Here is a 19,333-nt window from a genome sequence, read left to right as displayed (position 1 = left end):
CAAAACTCTCCTTTGAGGGTGCCCTTGGTTAAGAGGCTTTAATGATCTAATGCTTGTTATCTTCATGTGCCCAATAAGTGCTCAATTCATGTCAGCTATTGTCATTTTTAAACAAATTAAGGTTTTACTTAAAAAAAAGAAATAAGCCTGTGTCAGGCAAGTAGTCCATGAATGTAGCAAAAATTCCTGACATCATCTTTTTATTTTTTTGAGACAGAGTCTCAGTCTGTCGCCCAGGCTGGAGTGCAGAGGCACGATCTCAGCTCACTGCAACCTCCACCTCCCGGGTTCAAGTGATTCTCCTGCCTCAGCCTCCCGAGTAGCTGGGATTACAGGTGCCCACCACCACGCTCCGCTACTTTTTGTATTTTTTGTAGAGATGGGGTTTCGCCATGTTGCCCAGGCTGGTCTTGAACTCCCGACCTCAGGTGATCCGCTCACCTAAGCCTCCCAAAGTGCTGGGATTACAGGTGTGAGCCACCATGCCTGGACTAATATTAAATTAATATCACTCTTATTTAGGAGCCTACAGGGGCTTTTCCTAAGTGCTTTAAAATACTCATTTCATCCTCACAACAGCCCTATGATGGAGGCACTGTTAGCAGCCCCATTTTCAGAAAGGGAAACTGAGGTATAAAGAGATTAAGTGACTTGCCATTGGTCATATAATTTATAGCAAGAAGTGGAGCTGGAGCCGAGCACAGTGGCTCACACCTACAATCCCAGCACTTTGGGAGGCCAAGGCAGCAGGAGCCTTTGAGCCCAAGAGTTTAAGACCAGCCTGGGCAACATGGTGAAACCCTGTCTCTACTAACGATACAAAAATTAGCAGGGCCTGGTGGCACGCACCTGTAGTCCCAGCTAATCAGGAGGCTGAGGCACGAGAATCACTTGAACCTGGGAGCCAGAGGTTGCAGTGAGCTGAGATTGTGCCACTGCACTCCAGTCTGGGTGACAGAGGGAGACTCTGTCTCAAAAAAAAGAAAGAAAGAAAGAAAGAAAATGTTTTAGAAAGAATGGAAGCAGAAAATACTGGGTAGACAGCTCTTTTGAGAAGTTTTACCACAAAGAGAAACAAAGACGCTGCATGCGGTGACTCATGCCTCTAATCCCAGCAGTTTGGGAGGCTGAGGTGGGAGGATCACTTGAGCCTGGGAGGTTGAGGCTGCAGTGAGCCGTGATCACACCACTGCACTCCCATCCGAGTGAAAAAGCAAGACCCTGTCTCAAAAATAAAAATAAAAGGCCAGTTGCAGTGGCTCACGCCTGTGATCCCAGCACTTTGGGAGGCCGAGGCGGGCGGATCATGAGGTCAGGAGATCGAGACCATCCTGGCTAACATGGTGAAACCCCGTCTCTACTAAAAATACAAAAAAATTAGCTGGGCATGGTGGCGGGCGCCTGTAGTCTCAGTTACCCGGGAGGCTGAGGCAGGAGAATGGCATGAACCCAGGAGGCGGAGCTTGCAGTGAGCTGACATCGCACCACTGCACTCCAGGCTGGGCAACAGAGCAAGACTCCGTCTCAAAAATAATAATAATAATAATAATAATAAAAAATAACACATTCTCAGGCCAGGCGCAGTGGCTCACGCCTGTTAATCCCAACACCTTGGGAGGCTGAGGTGGGCGGATCACCTGAGGTCAGGAGTTTGAGAACAGCCTGGCCAACATGGTGAAACCCTGTCTCTACTAAAAATATAAAAATTAGCCAGGTGTGGTGGCGGGCGCCTATAATCCCAGCTACTCAGGAGGCTGAGGCAGGAGAATTGCTTAAACCTGGGAGGTGAAGGCTGCAGTGAGCTGAGATCGCGCCATTGCACTCCAGCCTGGGCAACAAGAGTGAAACTCTGTCTCAAAAAAAAAAAAAAAAAAAAAAAACACATTCTCGGCCCGGCGCAGTGGCTCACACCTGTAATCCTAGCACTTTGGGAGGCTGAGGCAGGTGGATTACCTGAGTTCGGGAGTTCGAGACCAGCCTGGCCAACATGGTGAAACCCTGTCTCTACTAAAAATATAAAAATTAGCCAGGCGTGGTGGCAGAGGCCTGTAATCCCAGCTACTTGGGAAGCTGAGGTAGGAGAATCGCTTGAACCCAGGAGGTGGAGGTTGCAGTGAGCTGAAATCGCACCACTGCACTCCAGCCTAGGCGACAGAGCGAGACTCCATCTCAAAAAAGTAAATAAATAAAAAATAACACATTCTCTGCACACACCCTTGCCCGCTTTGGCTTCCTCCTGCATGAGACCCTGGTTAAATCCAGCCTTCCTCTCTGCCGTGCCTGCACCCACACAGCTTGAGTGAGCTAAAAAACAACACAGCCCCCTGGCCAGGCTAATTTCAAGTCTGTGAACTTGACCCTCAGGCGGACCCCAATGCTGCCTGGCAGCCATATGACATTTCTCTGATCCCCTCCTTCCTCCTGTCTTCTAGACAACTAATTCACACCTTTTCCCTTCTCCTCTAATCCTTTCCAACACCTCCTCCCCCCCTTTCACTCTCCCTTGGCTTCTTATTTTGCAGAGAAAATGCAAGAGATGAGAAGTGAACTTCCACAGCCACCCCCGCCTCTACCACCTACCTGCACCCTTGCCCACACCCATTCTCCTGCTGTGACTGTCCCATCACCTGCTCCCACCTTCCCGCCCACTTCCAGCCACCGTCCCTGGTTCTCACCTCTCTCTGCTGCTCATTCAGTTTCCCCCATGCACTGGATCTCCTGTTAGCCCACACAGCGTCCTGTCTCCCATCTCAAAACAAACCCTCTCTCTTTTTTTGTTTTTGTTTTTGTTTTTGTTTTGTTTTGAGACAGGGTCTCACTTTGCCGCCCAGGCTGGAGTGCAGTGGTGCGATCTCAGCTCATTGCAACCTCTGCCTCCTGGGTTCAAGCAATTCTCCTGCCTTGGCCTCCCGAGTAGCTGGGATTACAGGTGCGCCACCACACCCAGCTAATTTTTGTATTTTTAGTAGAGATGGGGTTTCACTATGTTAGCCAGGCTGGTCTCAAACTACTGACCTCAAGTGATCTGCCCACCTCGGCCTCCCAAAGTGCTGGGATTACAGGTGTGAGCCACCGTGCCCAGCCCAAACCCTCTCTTGACTTCACCTCCCCTTCTAGCTACAGCCCCACTTTTTTGGCTATTCTTTTTATTTTATTTAGAGACAGGGTCTCGCTTTGTTGCCCAGGCTGGAGTACAGTGGCACAATCATAGCTCACTGCAGCCTCCAACTCCCGGGCTCCAGCAATCATCCCACCTTAACCTCTGGAGTAGCTGGGACTACAGGTGTGCACCACCACACCCGGCTAATTTTTTCATTTTATTTTTTGTACAGGTGGAGTCTCGCTGTGTTGCCCAGGCTGATCTCAAACTCCTGGCCTCAAGCAGTCCTCCCACCTTGCCCTCCCAAAGTGCTGGAATTACAGGCATGAGCCAGCGTGCCAGGTCAAGAATGTTTTTAATGATTAACCATGGAATTTAAGCTGGCTAAGGAAGAAATGAGGGCATGGGAGGGTGAGAGGGAGTAAAAAATGAAAGGGACAACGGATGGGAGATCACAGTGGGTTGGAAGGATCATGCGAGTGGGGCACTGGAGGGAATGAGGTGGAAAGAAAAAGTGATGGGTGGAGAGTGAGTGTGTGAGATTGAGGTTCTGAAGAGGCTGCTGTTATTCAAACAAGGTCTGGGTTTGACCACGAGAGGGAGATGTTGGGGAAGGAAAAAGTCACTAGAGAGAGGTCAGGGAACAGAGAGGTTGGGGCTGCGGAAGAACTATCTGGTTATAGAAATCACTGAGAATGATGCTAAGAGCAGCGGGAGCGGCCGTGAGCCCAGAGCTAAAATTAGGGAGAAGAGAGGAGTCATGATCTGGGTCAGCAGATGACGCACGAAGCAAGGTAGTGATGAGATTCATCGCTGGGGGTTTTGGGGAGGGTGGAGGGAGAATGGTCAGGAAGTAGCTCCCAGGAGCACGGAGACCTCCCCACTTGGAAGGCCCACAGGAGAGCTGGGTTCCAGTTAGAGCAAGAAGGTGGTAGGAATGTTCAGAGAAGTAACTGAGGCAAGAAGAGGTTTTGTTGAAGATGGGTCATGGGTTCCAAAGCTCACAGTAGCTGGAACACATTGGGGTATGGGGTAGAAATGGTTTCTTCCGCAGTGGGTTTCCTTGTGGGTCTGTAACCCAACTGAGGTTTGGCTGCTCAACACTCAAAAGCCAAACTCAGGCCAGGCGTGGTGGCTCACGCCTGAAATCCCAGCATTTTGGGAAGCTGAGACAGGTGGACCACTTGAGGTCAGGAGTTTGAGACCAGCCGGCCAACATGGTGAAACCCCATCTCTACTACAGAAATTACTGGCTCGGTGTGGTGGCACACATCTGTAATTCCAGCTACTTGGGAGGCTGAGGCAGGAGAATCGCTTGAACCCGGGAGGCGGAGGTCGCAGTGAGCCAAGATTGTGCCACTGCACTCCAGCCTGGGCAACAGAGTAAGACTCAGTTTCAGAAAAGAAAGCCAAACTCGGGCCGAGCGCGGTGGCTCAAGCCTATAATCCCAGCACTTCGGGAGGCCGAGGTGGGTGGATCACCTGAGGTCCGGAGTTCGAGACTAGCATGGCCAACATGGTGAAACTGTCTCTCCTAAAGATACAAAAATTAGCCAGGTGTGGTGGTGCATTCCTGTAGTCCCAGCTACTCGGGAGGCTGAGGCAGGAGAATCACTTGAACCTGGGAGACAGAGGTTGCAGTGAGCCGAGACGGGCCACTGCATTCCAGCCTGGGTGACAGAGTGAGGCTGCCTCAAAAAAAAAAAAAAAAATAGAAAGCCAAACTCAAGAGAGATGACAGTTGGTGGGAGGAAAAGCAAGTTTATTTGGAGAGCCAGCAAACCGAGAACACAGTGGACTATCATCCTAAAGTACCATCTTAAATCAGTACAATTTTTTTTTTTAGGGGCAGAGGGAAGAGAAGGGCATTGTGATCAAGAGGTGACCAACAGGCCAGGCGCAGTGACTCATACCAATTCCAGCACTTTGGGAGGCTGAGGCAGGAGGATCACTTGAACCCAGGAGTTCAAGACCAGCCAGGGCAATGTAGTGAGACCCCATCTCTACAAAACAATAAATAAAAAACTAGCTGGGCATAGTGGCATGCACCTATAGTCCCAGCTACTTGGGAGGCTGAGGCAGGAGGATCACTCGAGCCCAGGAGGTAGAGGCTATAGTCCTGGTTTCTAGCTCCATAAAAAAGTAATAAAAATAAGGAGGTGACCACTGCAGACATCTGAGTGCCAGCTAGGGTCCGAGGAGGTTGGTGACTTCTTTGTCCTTGGTTGGGTCACAATGCCCCTATAAATCTTTGAAAAAACAGGCTGGGCGTGGTGGCTCACACCTGTAATCCCAGCACTTTGAGAGGCCGAAGTGGGTGGATCACGAAGTCAGGAGTTCGAGACCAGCCTGGCCAAGATGGTGAAACCCCGTCTCTACTAAAAATACAAAAATTAGCCGGGCGTGGTGGCAGGCACCTGTAGTTCCAGCTACTCGGGAGGCTAGGCAGGAGAATTGCTTGAACCCAGGAAGCGGAGGTTGCAATGTGCCAAGATCGTGCCACTGCACACTCTAGCCTGGGCAACAGAGCAAGACTGTGTCTCAAAAAAAAAAAAAAATCTTTGACAAAACATAGTTGTTTACATACTTCTTTAATCCCAGAGTTAGTTTTAAAAACTACATGATTGCTGTTTTTGCATATTATCTCAGCGGTCTAAAATTAACCTAGCCATGTGCAGGAATGGGTAAAGTCCCCTTAAACAAAAATGGGGTTAGTTATGTTAGTTCTTTTGCCATTCCACTGGTCATATACGTGAAGCGCTTAGCCTGACACAAGTGAACGCCAGACGGAAGCCGTGATCAGCGGTCCTGACAGGGGTCAGAGTCAGACCAGGGGTCTTTTACCCAAGTGGGGAAGATTGGGAGAGGCCTAGGATCAGAGAGGGAAATGGGTCCCTGGTTGCCCATGGACCGGGGCCTTGCGCCCTGGGGGGCAAGGTAGGGAGGGGGTGGCCTGGCTGCGCTGACCCGCCTACCGACCCCTCTCGACCTGCAGGACTCTGGCTGCTGGAGATGGGCGCCCGGCTATCGCGGCGACGGCTGCCGGCGGACCCGTCCCTGGCCCTGGACGCGCTGCCCCCGGAGCTGCTGGTGCAGGTGCTGAGCCACGTGCCGCCACGCTCCTTGGTCACGCGATGCCGCCCAGTGTGCCGCGCCTGGCGCGACATAGTGGACGGGCCCACTGTGTGGCTGCTGCAGCTGGCCCGCGACCGCAGCGCCGAGGGCCGCGCACTCTACGCAGTGGCTCAACGCTGCCTGCCCAGCAACGAAGACAAGGAGGAGTTCCCGCTGTGCGCCCTGGCGCGCTACTGTCTGCGCGCGCCCTTCGGCCGCAATCTCATCTTCAACTCCTGTGGAGAGCGTGGGTGACGGGGGCGGGGCCCAGTAGGCTGAGGGGGGCGGGGCGAGCGAGGCGGGGGCGGGGCCGGGACGGAGTCTGAGAGATGTAGCCAATTGGCTAGACCGCTGGAGGAGCCAGGGGGCGGGGCTGAGGGACGCAGTGACTGGGCGGTAGGCCCGGTGGGCGGGGCTGGAGAAGGTGGAGCCGGGAATCCGAACGAGTGGGCGGGGCAAGGCAGGAAGACCCTGGCTGGACCGGGGGAGAAAGCAAGTAGTTTGGTATGCAGAGGAGATGCAGAACAGGACAGGGGCCAGGCGCGGTGGGAATGGCAATGCTTTGGGAGGCCAAGGCAGGAGGATCGCTTAAGCCCAAGGAGTTCAAGGCTGCAGTGAGCTATGATCATGCCATTGCACTACAGCCTGGGTGACAGAGACCTTGTCTCAAAAAAAAAAAATGGTGGGGTGCAGTAGCTCACGCCTGTAATCCCAGCATTTTGGGAGTCTATGGTGGGAGGATCACTTGAGGCCAGGAGTTTGAGACCAGCCTGAACAACAAAGTGAGACTCTGTCTCTAAAAAATTTAAAAATTAGTCCAGGCGCAGTGGCTCACGCCTGTAATCCCAGCACTTTGGGAGGCCCGAGGGGGCAGATCACTTGAGGTCAGGAGTTCAAGACCAGCCTGACCAACATGGTGAAACCCCATCTCTACTAAAATACAAAATTAGCCAGGTGTGGTGGTGCACGCCTGTAATCCCAGCTACTTGGGAGGCTGAGGCAGGAAAATTGCTTGAACCTGGGAGGCGGAGGTTACAGTGGGCTGAGATCATGCCATTGCACTCCAGCCTGGGCAGCAAGATTGAAACTCCATCTCAAAAAAAAATTAAAAAATTAAATTAGCCAGGCGTGGTGGCATGCACCTGTGGTCCTAGCTACTCTGGAGGCTGATGTGGGAGGATCGCTTGAGCCCAGGAGTTTGAGGCTGCAGTGAGCTATGATGGAGCCACTGCACTCCAGCCTGGGCGACAGAGTGAGACCCTGTCTCTCACACACACAATGAAGAGCAGGACTGAAGGAGAAAGAGCAAGTAAGGGTGGCTGAAGAGAAGCTGAGTGGATGGGCACGGCTGAGAGTCACAGTTGTGGGGTAGGACCAGGAATACAGAATAATGGGAGGAGGAGTCGGTAGGAGAAACCAGGGAGGATTGGAGCACAAGAGGGAGAGGCTGGTGGACAGCACAAGCTGGGTGGTTGCGGGGTCTCTTCTGGGCAGGCTGGCAGGTGAACCATATGTTCAACTCTTGTTTTCCCACAGAGGGCTTCAGAGGCTGGGAGGTGGAGCATGGAGGGAATGGCTGGGCCATAGAAAAGAACCTAACACCGGTGCCTGGGGCTCCTTCGCAGACCTGCTTCGTGACCTCTTTCGAGTGAGTGGCCCAAGTGAGAGGCCCTGATCCCTGGGGCAAGGGCCCCAAAGAAAGGGACCCTACCCCCCACACTGTCCTCATCGTCACCTTCACCCTCTCCTTCCCCCATTTATTTATTCATTGATTCATTCCATCAATCAACAAATACTTGTTGAGGGTACTGTTTCATATGCCAGGGATACAAGGAAAGATCAGGAAGGTTAGCAACCACAGGCAGCAATGCTCTGTGCATCATCGCCTGCAGTTTGTGAGACAACAGCAAGACAGCTTTGATCTAAAGACAGGGTTTTGGGCCGGGCACGGTGGCTCTCGCCTGTAATCCCAGCACTTTGAGAGCCCGAGCTGGGCAGATCACTTTAGGTCAGGAGTGCGAGACCAGCCTGGCCAACAGGGGGAAACCCCGTCTCTACTAAAAAGACAAAAATTAGCTGGACGTGGAGGCTGAGGCAGGAGAATCGCTTGAACCCAGGAGGCAAATGTTGCAGTGAGCCGAGATTGCACCACTGCACTCCAGCCTGGGCGACAGAGTGAGACTCTGTCTCAAAAAAAAAAAAAAAGGGAACATGGCAGATTAGCACCCAAGATGGAGTCGCTTTTGCCTCCACAAGGAGTTACTCTATACTAGACACTTTACATATAATTCTGGCAACAACCCTGTGACATAGATACTATTATTGCCCCCACTTTATAACAGGAAACTGAAGGCCGGGCACGGTGGCTCATAGCTGTAATCCCAGCACTTTGGGAGGCCGAAGTGGGAGGATCTCTTGAGCCCAGGAGTTCGAGGTTGCAGTGAGCCTAGGATCATGCCACTGCACTCCAGCCTGGCAACAGAATAAGACCTTGACTCAAAAGAAAAAAAAAAATGAGAATCTGTTCTCCATGGAATGATGGTGCCACCTCTACAGTTTATGAAGTTTCTGTGTATACCTACGTCTGTCCCTGGCACTCTGTTTTTTTTGTTTTTGTTTTTGTTTTTTGAGATAGAGTCTCATTTTGTTGCCCAGTCTAGAGTGCAGTGGTGCAATCTTGGCTCACTGCAGCCTCTGCCTCCCTGGGTTCCAATGATTCTCCTGCCTCAGCCTCCCAAATAGCTGTGACTACAGAGGTGCGCCACCATGCCTGGCTAATTTTTGTATTTTTTGTAGAGAAGAGGTTTCACCATATTGACCAGGCTCATCTCTAACTCCTGACCTCCGGTGATCCGCCTGCCTCGGGCTCTCAAAGTGCTGGGATTACAGGTCTAAGCCACCGCACTCAGCCGGTTCCTGGCACTTTGTTCTATTCCATTGCTCAACTTACCCATCCTTCCACCAATACTGCGCAATTTATGTTATTATGGCACATTCTAGTTTGAGGAGAAGGACTGTTTACAAAGTTGTAGGCAGGAGCCCCTGAGCTAGTAACAGTTAGGAAAGGAACGTTACCACCCCTAGACTGCTAGAGGTGAGGGGAGGAAACAGTTACTGGAAAATGAGGAGACAGTGCCATGGAGCTTTGCTTTTTCCTTGGGGAACAAGGCAGTCCCTTGAGAAGGACCTAAGAGGATAAATACCCTGATTTTAGTCACCTCTTTCACTTCCATCCCCTGCCGGAGCATCCCATTGGCTGATCCAACAGGAAGCAATGGGTGACAGAGACAAGGCCGTCCAGCTTTAGACCCGGGGCCCTCGCACTTTAGGAGGCCACAGAGCTCCCCGCTCACATGTCTAGTATGTGGCCTTCATTTGTAGTCATGTCCTGTCCCACAAAGATGAGGGTCAGGCTTTCATAGAGGTCAGCTGCCTGGAGCCCGCAGCAGGGTGGAGAATGGCAAAGGGACTCCAAGAGGCCAAGGAGAGATGTGTAGCCCATCATGCATCTTCAGGTCTGCTAGAGCAAACCCTGAGGGCTGCTTTAGAGAGGGTTATCAAGGGAGACTTCTTGGAGGAGGTGGTTTCTGACTGTGACTTGAATGCCAGGACTATTTGCCCTGCCCCCTGCCATCTCTCCTTCCCAGATGGTGCTCCAAGAGGCAGCTTGTGGACCTGGTGATGGAAGGGGTGTGGCAGGAGCTGCTGGACAGCGCCCAGATTGAGATCTGTGTGGCTGACTGGTGAGTGAGGAGCGGCACCCTGCCCCAGAGCAGCAGCAGGCTTGGCAGCGGCTCTGCAGCAGGGGCTCATTTCCCGCCCCATCAACCCCACGGGTAGCGGCTGTCACTGTGCACCCTTTGTGATGAGGCTGAGAGGGGAAGTGATGCAGAGCTGGGGAAGGTAGAGCTTTGGAGAAGCCAGAGCCCCCACTCTGCACTCCTGCCCACCCTCATCCCAGCAGGCTGGGGTGGTCCACAGGGGGCCACTGACTGGCTTGATACCCCTCTGAAACGAGACACCTCCCCTGACCACCTTGTGGATGCCCAGGGTCTCTGAAGGGGTGGGAGCATGGTGCCCTGTGAGCTGAGGCTCAGGGAGCATAGTTGGGACAGGACTGGCTTCAGAGCCTACAGGCTTAGGATGAATGCCTTCTTCCCAAAACACCCAGGTTCTGCCCCAAAGCATTCCAGCTCCTCCTTCAGGCTGTGGCTCTTCCATAGAAAATCTGGTCTCTTCCCTGGGGCTCTGGCTCTTCCCTGAAGTCATCGGGCACCTGCCCTGCATTGTGGTTCTTCCCCAGAGCATCCTTTCCCGTCCCCCAACTACCTACCCAAAAGCCTCCAGAATCAACCACAGGACCACCCAGACTCCTCCCCCAGGACCACCCAGGCTCCTCCCCTGCTCTGGCTCCACCTCATGACCACCCAGAGTCCTCCCCCAGGCTCTGGCTCCACCCCAGGGTCACCCAGGCTTCTCCTCCAGGTTCTGGTTCCACCCCAGGACCACCCAGGCTCCTCCCCCAGGACCACCCAGGCCCCTCCCCCAGGCTCTGGTTCCACCCCAGGACCACCCAGGCTCCTCCCCCAGGACCACCCAGGCTCCTCCCCTGCTCTGGCTGCACCCCAGGACCACCCAGACTCCTCCCCCAGGACCACCCAGACTCTTCCCCCAGGCTCTGGCTCCACCCCAGGGTCACCCAGGCTCCTCCCCCAGGCTCTGGCTCCACCCCAGGACCACCCAGGCTCCTCCCCCAGGCTCTGGCTCCACGCCAGGACCACCCAGGCTCCTCCCCCAGGCTCTGGTTCCACCCCAGAACCACCAAGGCTCCTCCCCTAGAGGTTCCCAGGCCAGGACGTCTCCAAATGTGGTCCAGATGTGCAGGACCTTCATCAAGATGGAGCCAGCCCTCAGCCTCCCGCCCCGAAACCCAGAGAGCTGGCTGGGTGACGGGGGCATAGAGGCTGACTGCTGCCTGGCAGGTGGGGCGCTCGAGAGAACTGCGGCTGCGTCTACCAGCTCCGGGTCCGCCTTCTGGATGTGTATGAAAAGGAAGTGGTCAAGTTCTCAGCCTCACCTGACCCGGTCCTTCAGTGGACTGAGAGGGGCTGCCGACAGGTGGGTCCAGACTAGCTTCCAGCTCCCCCCGACCCGCTAAAGGCACACACGCCCAGCCTCTCGTCTGCTCGGTTTCCCTTCTGTCACTCCTGGATATCTATAATCATAACAGCTAAGAAGTATTGAGCCCTTCTTACATCCCAAGCCCTGTGTCAAGACGCTTACATATCGATTCATTTCATTAGCAAAACCCCTTAATGTTCAACAAACACTGATTGAGCACCTACTGTGTGCTGGGCACCACTCTATGTGCTGGAAATGCAGCAGTGAAGCAAAATCCTATCTCCATTCTAGAGTTGAGGAAACAGAGGCACAGGGAGGTTATGTGACTGGTCCAGTGCAGAGCTGGACTCAAGACCAATCTGGCACCAAGACTATGCTGTCTTGATCCTCACATCTCAGTTACCAAAGTAAATGTTTCGGCTGGGCACGGTGGCTCATACCTGTAATCCCACCACTTTAGGAGGCCAAGATGGGAGGACAGCTTGAGGGCAGGAGTTTGAGGCCAGCCTGGGCAATATAGCGAGACCTCCATCTCTACAAAGAAATTAAAAATTAGACGGGCATGGTGACTTGCACCTGCAGTCTCAGCTACTCAGGAGGCTGAGGTGGGAGGATGGTTGGAGCCCAGTTGGTCCCACTGCACTCCAGCCAGGGCAACAGACTGAGACCCTAACTAAAAATAATAATAATAATAATAATAATAATGAGTCAGATCAGAAGTCTCACTGCTTGTAATGCTCCTGTGGCTACATCTCACAGTAAAAGCCAAAGTTATGCAGCCACGGAAAAGAAATGAAGCATCAATTCACACTGCAACGTGGATAAACTTTGAAAACATGATGCTGAAAGTGGCCAGACATGAAATGACAAATACTGTATGATTCCACATATATGAAATGTACACTAAGAAGATTGGCGACTGCCAGGGGCTGGGGGAGGGAGGTCTTGGAAATGACAACTCATGGATGCAGAGTTTTTTCCTGGGGTGATGGGAATTAGGTAGTGGTGATGGCTGCATAATATCGTGAATCAACTAAAAACCACTGAATTGTACACTTTAAAAAATGAATTTTGGGCCGGGTGTGGTGGCTCATGCCTGTAATCTCAGCACTTTGGGAGGTCAGGGCGGACAGATCACTTGAGGGCAGGAGTTCAACACCAGCCTGCCAACACAGTGAAACCCCGTCTCTACTAAAAATACACAAATTAGCCAGGCACGGTGATGGGCGTCTGTAATCCCAGCTTCTGGGGAGACTAAGGCGGGAGAATTTATTGAACCGGGGGAGGTGGAGGTTGCAGTGAGCTGAGATTATGCCACTGCACTCCAGCCTGGGCGATGGAGCGAGTCTTGGCCTCAAAATAAATAAATAAAATAAAATGGTGAATTTTGGCTGGGCGCAGTGGCTCACACCTGTAATCCCAGCACTTTGGAAGACCATGGCGGGTGGATCACCTGAGGTCAGGAGTTCAAGACCAGCCTGACCAACATGGCAAAACCCCCGTCTCTACTAAAAATACAAAAATTAGCCGGGCATGGTGGTGCGCGCCTGTAATCCCAGCTACTCGGGAGGCTGAGACAGGAGAATCGCTTGAACCTGCGAGGTGGAGGTTGCATTGAGCCAAAATCATGCCACTGTACTCCAGCCTGGGCGACAGAGTGAGACTCCATCTCAAAAATAAATAAATAAATAAAAAGTTTGTTTTACGAAAATTTTATCTCAACTTTTTTAAATTGGAAAAAAAAAAAAAAGCCAAAGTCCTCCTGTGGCCCACAAGGCCATGATCTGCCCATGACCTCCCTGACCCCTCTTTTACTTCTCCCCTCACTCAGCTCCAGGCATTCTCCAACTCAGGGCCTTTGCGCAGGCCGTTCCTGCTGCCTGGGACACCCTCCAGAGCCCCTCCTGGCTCCCTCTCCTCCTTCAGGTGTCACCTCTGTGGGGCCTTTGCTAACTCACTCTACTCACATTCCTGCCACCTTCCTGGCAGAATGCCCCTGGCCCCTCACCCCCACCTATCTCCAATGTCCGGGCCCCCTGCTAGAATGGCACTGACACCAGCGCGAGGTCCTTTTCCGGTTTTATTCACTGCTCCGTCCCCAGCACCTAGCGCAGGACTGGCACCTCCTCAGTCCTTCGGGCCTATCTGTTGAAGTGGAGGAAGAGAAGGGGCCCGCAGGCCCTCACCTTCTCACTCCCCTTCCCCCTGCAGGTCTCCCACGTCTTCACCAACTTTGGCAAGGGCATCCGCTACGTATCTTTTGAGCAGTACGGGAGAGACGTGAGTTCCTGGGTGGGGCACTACGGCGCCCTTGTGACCCACTCCAGTGTGAGGGTCAGGATCCGTCTGTCTTAGCGACTGGACTACTGCCTGACGTTGTCAGTCAAGACCAGACTTGCAGCCAGGTGCAGTGGCTCACACCTGTGGAATCCCAGCACTTCAGGAGGCCGAGGTGGGAGGATCACTGGAGCTCGGGAGTTCAAGACCAGCCTGGGCAACATAGTGAAACCGTCTCCACAAATAATTTTTAAAAAATTAGCCAGGCATGGTGGTGCCGCCTGTAGTCCCAGCTACTCAGGAGGCTTGGGTGGGAGGATTGCCTGAGACCAGGAGGTTGAGGCTGCAGTGAGCCGTGATTTCACCACCACTCCAGCTTGGGTGAGAAAGCAAGACCCTATATCAATGAAAAAAAAAAAAAAAAGACCAGCTTTGCAGCCAGAAGCCAGAGGATACCCAGGGACAGTAGCGCTCCCAGGTGGCTGGTTCTCAGCACACCTTCCACGAATCTGCTTGCTGCTGCTTCAGTGTGGTGGCCATCGTGCTGTGTGACAAACCAGGCTGTTCACAGCTTCCTCAGCCCCCCAGAAGGGGAGTGTCAGGAAGAGACATTTAGTTCATTTGCCTGCAAATTTTCTTCTCCTGCAAGGATCTCGATGGACTCAGTCACAAAACAAATGCTAAACCAGGATTTATAAGAGAGGGCTTATAAATCCCTCTGCCGACGCAGGGAGCAGAGACTTGCCGGCATGTTTTGGGGGTAATGATCGTGGGCAGGGAGCAGAGGTCCGCTGAGGCAGTCTGTCCTTGAGACTAACAAAGTCATCTGCTGTTTGGGGAAATCTCTGGTGTTGGGAACAGGCCCCCAAAACTGGCCATAAACAAAATCTCTGCAGCACTGTGACATGTTCATGATGGCCATGACCCCCACCCTGAAGGTCATGGGTTTACCGGAATGAGGGCAAGGAACACCTGGCTCACCCAGGACGGAAAACGGCTTAAAGGGGTTCCTGTACCACAAACAATAGCATGAGTGATCTGTGCCTTAAGGACATGTTCCTGCTGCAGATAACTAGCCAGAGCCCATCCGTTTATTTTGGCACATCCCTTTATTTCATAAGAAATGCTTTTAGTTAATCTATAATCTATAGAAATAATGCTTATCACTGGCTTGCTGTCAATAAATATGTGTGTAAATCTCTGTTCGAGGCTCTCAGCTCTGAAGGTTGTGAGACCCCTGATTTCCCACTCCACACCCTGTATTTCTGGGTGTGTGTCTTTAATTCCTCTAGCACCGCTGGGTTAGGGTCTCCACGACCCAGCTGGTCTCGGCACTCTGGGATCCCGCCACGGGGCTGTGTAACTAGTCATCTCTGTGCAACATGCCCAGCACTGCCCGTCAGCATCTCCTGTTCGGGTCAGGCTAGCACCTCTCTCATCAGAATTCCAGAATTCCATCAGAGGCCAAGTCCCCCACCCCCACCTCCTGCCCTTGCTTTGGGGGCAACTTCCTGCAAGGTAACACTTCCTTTTCTCCACACTCCTGTATACAGACTCCTGGAGCAGAGTGTGCCATGAGGAAAAGCTCTCCCATCCCCCCATCTCCCTCCACTTCTCTATTTCTCAGCTAGGCATGGCCAACAAACTAGCTCAATAAAACTGGTGCCAAATATGAGGGGATGGGCAATTTTCATCTGTAATCAGTGCACTTATCTGCCACCAGCTCTGATCCTAAAAGACCTTGTGGCCTCATGTTTACAATCAGGAGACCCTCAGGAGGCTGTGTGTTGAGCGCCAAGAGGAACTCGGAGACAGCTATGATGCGCCAAACAGCTCTCAGGCATGCACCCTTATCAGCACCATTTGGTCCAGGCTCAGAGTGTAAACGACCTGCCCAAGGTCACCCAGCCAGTAAGTAGGGGAGGCAGGGCTTGGAGCAGTGCTGGGCTCCAGAGCCCAATGATATAAACACAGTTCCAACATCGTTTTTTCTTTTTTCTTTTTTTGAGACAGAGTCTCACTCTGTCACCCAGGCTGCAGTGCAGTGGTGCTGATCTCGGCTCACTGCAACCTCCACCTCCCAGGTTCAAGCGAGTCTCCTGCCTCAGCCTCCTGAGTAGCTGAGATTACAGGCACATGCCACCATGCCCAGGTAATTTTTGTATTTTTAGTAGAGACAGGGTTTCACCATGTTGGCCAGGCTGGTCTCAAACTCCTGACCTCAAGTGGTCAGCCCACCTCGGCCTCCCAAAGTGTTGAGATTACAGGCATGAGCCACTGCACCTGGCCCCACTTCTTAAATCTTATGTGGCCAAAAACATGATCAGGTGCAGTCAGCATTATCATCAGTGCCATTTTCCAAGGGAGGAAACCGAGGCCCATAGGGGGAACCAACATAGCCAGGTCTCATAGCAATTATGATGGGGAGCAGGATTTGAGCTCAGGTGAACCCAGTAATAATTTTATATTATTATATAATGGTGGCTCACACCTATAATCCAGCAGTTTGGGAGGCCAAGGTGGAAGGATCTCTTGAGGCCAAGAGTTCGAGACCAGCCTGGACAACAAAGCCAGATTCCTACTCTAAAAAAATGGAAAAGTTAGCCAGGTGTGGTGGCACACACCTGTGGTCCCGACTACTCAGGAGGCTGAGGCGGGAGGATCTATTGAGCCCAGGAGGTCAAGGCTGAAGTAAGCTTTGATCATAGAACTGCACTCCAGCCTGGACAACACAGTGAGTCTCTGTCTCTCTCTACACAAACACACACACACACACACACACACACACACGTATAAAAGAACAGCTCCCATGTGTGGAGCAGCACACCCCATTGAATCCTTTCCACACCCCTTCCACATCAACATTACAATTACTGCCATTTTCCAGATGTCCATGCTTGAGGGCAGAGTTTATGTGCCCAGAACCCATGGCCTGCAGGAAGGAGACCTGGGCCTCTGTGCCACCTACCTGACTCCTAAGCTTAAAATACAGTAGCCCTCTGCCGGGCATGGTGGCTCACGCCTGTAATCCTAGCACTTTGGGAGGCCAAGGTGGGCAGATCACCCGAGCTCAGGAGTTTGAGACCAGCCTGGCCAACATGGTGAAACCCTGTCTCTACTAAAAATACAAAAATTAGCCAGGCCTGGTGGTGTGTGCCTATAATCCCAGCTACTCGGGAGGCTGAGGCAGGAGAATCACATGAACCTGGGGGGCAGAGGTTGCAGTGAGCTGAGATCATGCCACTGCACTCCAGCCTGGGCAACAGAGCGAGACTTTGTCAAAAAAAAAAAAAAAAAAAAGGAGCCCTCCATGCGTGTTATGCACATAGAGCATCGAATTTAATCTTCCCCAAACCAAACAAAGGAGATACCACCAATGGAGCTATTTTCTGGAGGAGGAAACTGAAGCTCAGAGATGTCCACTGCCACAGCCACACAGAGGGCAAATACTCCACAAGGGGATTCACATCACAAGCGCCAGGGTCTGTTTATTAAAACCCCTTCCCAGCAGAGGGCAGTACAGTGTCTTGTCCCAGCAGAAAAGGTCCTTCAGGCCACCCCTCTAAACACAGGAGCCAAGGGTGTTGACAGAGGGGCACCCTTTGCACCCCCAGGACTCCTATGGCTTAATAGTGGTCCTGATGGAAGAGGCGGAGCCAGGACTTGAATCCATGAATGGCTGCCTCTAGAGGCGCAAAGGCCAGCATCGGAGGACCCTGCGGCAGCCAGGAGCGGAAGGTTCATGTTCTGCAGGGGCGCCCAGCCCACTGTGCCCCCAGCCGTCACTTCTTCTGCACGTGGCCACAGTCGTACTTGCCACGCACAACGGTGAGCTTGACGCCTGGCAGGTCCTGGGTGCGGCCGCCCTCCACAAGGACAATCTGGTGCTCCTGCAGGGTGTGGCCCTCCCCGGGGATGAAGCAGACCGCCTCGCGGCCAGTGCTGAGCCGCACTCGACAGCACTTGCGATTGGCCGAGTTGGGCTTCTTCGGCTTGCGGGTGAACGTGCACAGGACCACACCCTTCAGCTGCGGCCGGCCTTCCGTGGGGCCCAGCTTCCGAGGCGGCCGCTTGGGGGGCCCCAGGCGGTGCATCTGGTTCAGGGTAGCCATGGAGCAGGTGGCCCAGAGCCGGGGAACCAGAGCTGGGCCTGGAGAGGGCCGAAAGGGGTTATTATCCCAGAGAACAGATCTTAGTGTAGTAGCAAGTCAATTTTGGTGTTTTAGGCATTGTTTAAAGCACCTTACAAGGATGCATTTGTTCACATCTAATGTTATTTACAGACAAAAGTAACTCTTTATTCTTCAAGGAAGCATTACCTTTTTTTTTTTTTTTCTTTTTTTTTGAGACAAAGTCTCACTCTGTCGCCCAGGCTGGAGTGCAGTAGCTCAATCTCGGCCCACTGCAACCTCTGCCTCCTGGGTTCAAGCAATTCTCCTGTCTCAGCCTCCTGAGCAGCTGGGACTACAGGCACCCACCACCACGCTCGGCTAATCTTCGTATTTTAAAGTAGAGATGGGGTTTCACCATGTTGGTCAGGCTGGTCTCGAACTCCTGACCTCGGCCTCTCAAAGTGCTGGGATTACAGGTGTGAGCCACCACGCCTGGCCAGGAAGCATTATTTTTAATGCTGTTTAAAATAATAGTAGGCTCAGTGGCTCATGCATGTAATCCTAGCACTTTTGGAGGCTGTGGAGGGTCACTTGAGCTCAGGAGTTAAGGCCAGACTGGGCGACACAGGGAGACCTCCCTCTCTACAAAGAATCAAAAAGTTAGCTGGTTGTGGTTCTGCAGGCCTGTGGTCCCAGCTACTTGGGAGGCTGAGGCGGGAGGATCACTTGAGCCCAGGAGGTCGAGACTGCAGTGAGCTGTGATCACACCGCTGCACTTCAGCCTGGGCGACAGAGGGAGATCTTAAATAAATAAATAATAAAACTGACCCAAACGCCGCTTGACACGCAGTAGCCCTCCATGCAGCTGCTTCCCACCTCTTGCTCTAGCAGCCCTAGCTCTGCCAAAACCCCACCGTGTTTTTCCACCCCCGTTTCCCTCGGGGCTCCGACAGAGGCACACAAGTCCAAGAGCGAATAACCCTCCCCCTCTAGCCTCGTCCCTGAAGCCCAAGTCCCCCACTTACCACAAGTTAGGGACGTGTTGAGGCCACGGAGAAGGCCAGACCAGGACATCCTGCCGCCTGGGCCGTCCCTGTGGTAGGGGATAAAAGACTCAGAAAGGAGGAAAAAGTGGCCGATCCGCAAATGCTCCCCGATCCGCTCTCAGGACTTTCTGGCTTAAATCAAAGGAAATACCTCTATAGGTCTAACCACAGGCCCTCATACTGCTAACAGAAAGTCCCTCCGTAAATTTAGCCTCGCTCTGAGTGGGTTCCCGAGGGCCCAACCACTCTCGCCCGCACAAAGGAAGAACTGGGAAATTGGGGAGATGGCCTGGTAGATTTGGAGGACCCCAGGATTCCACCGACCTCACAGGACCTAAAGGTGAGGTCGCGGACACGCTGAATCCAGCTTCTAGCCTCTTCCGGGCGCTATCCGTGCAGGGATTGGCTGGTTCTGCCTCGCGTCACTGAAGAGGCGGGACACAGACGACGATTGGGCGACGAAGGACTCTATCGCGGTCAACTTTCCTCAGGATCTGATTGGCTCGTCACGGTCAGGTTCGCTGCTTTGCAATTGGTCTAAACGCGGAGTGGGCGGGACGAAG

General features: G+C 52.9%; 2 protein-coding genes across 8 annotated transcripts in view; one reads left to right on the top strand and one right to left on the bottom strand.

Annotated features, from left to right (window-relative positions):
• FBXO17 (F-box protein 17) overlaps positions 1–14,813 on the top strand; it is a 35,043-nt gene extending 20,230 nt beyond the window's left edge. The window contains exons 2-6 of one of the 6 annotated variants that reach the window (XM_016935882.3): positions 6,096–6,461; positions 7,751–7,862; positions 9,862–9,957; positions 11,197–11,332; positions 13,547–14,813. In XM_016935882.3, coding sequence (XP_016791371.1) covers positions 6,113–6,461; positions 7,751–7,862; positions 9,862–9,957; positions 11,197–11,332; positions 13,547–13,690 — 837 coding nt within the window. In that variant the 5' untranslated portion in view covers positions 6,096–6,112 and the 3' untranslated portion in view covers positions 13,691–14,813. Of the gene's footprint in view, positions 1–6,095; positions 6,462–7,750; positions 7,863–9,010; positions 9,128–9,861; positions 9,958–10,385; positions 10,543–11,196; positions 11,333–13,546 lie in introns of those variants that run through there. The other 5 variants (XM_016935877.4, XM_024351315.3, XM_016935878.4 and 2 more) reach the window with 5 other exon arrangements.
• Positions 14,814–17,074: 2,261 nt separating this feature from the next.
• MRPS12 (mitochondrial ribosomal protein S12) lies at positions 17,075–19,263 on the bottom strand. 2 transcript variants are annotated; one of them, XM_001135151.4, is made up of 3 exons: positions 19,095–19,263; positions 18,750–18,817; positions 17,075–17,762 (listed from the first exon to the last, which is right to left on the bottom strand). In XM_001135151.4, the coding sequence occupies exons 2-3, from the start codon at positions 18,796–18,798 to the stop codon at positions 17,395–17,397; spliced, it is 417 nt and encodes a 138-aa protein (XP_001135151.1). In that variant the 5' UTR covers positions 18,799–18,817; positions 19,095–19,263; the 3' UTR covers positions 17,075–17,394. The 2 variants fall into 2 exon arrangements, with proteins under 2 accessions (XP_001135151.1, XP_001135068.1); XM_001135068.5 differs by having other exon boundaries at positions 18,922–19,139.
• Between the last annotated feature and the right edge of the window lie 70 nt (positions 19,264–19,333).

Source organism: Pan troglodytes, chromosome 20 (assembly GCF_028858775.2).
Source record: "Pan troglodytes isolate AG18354 chromosome 20, NHGRI_mPanTro3-v2.0_pri, whole genome shotgun sequence".
In the NCBI taxonomy this organism is placed as follows: Eukaryota; Metazoa; Chordata; class Mammalia; order Primates; family Hominidae; genus Pan; species Pan troglodytes.
This window is presented reverse-complemented; position numbering and strand designations above follow the sequence as displayed.

Bases quoted from the DNA above. Each gene is read 5' to 3' on its own strand.
- MRPS12 (XM_001135151.4), bottom strand. From the start codon at position 18,798: ATGTCCTGGTCTGGCCTTCTCCGTGGCCTCAACACGTCCCTAACTTGT. The intron at 17,763-18,749 runs GTAAGTGGGGGA...GGCCCTCTCCAG, and splicing joins CAACACGTCCCTAACTTGTG to GCCCAGCTCTGGTTCCCCGG.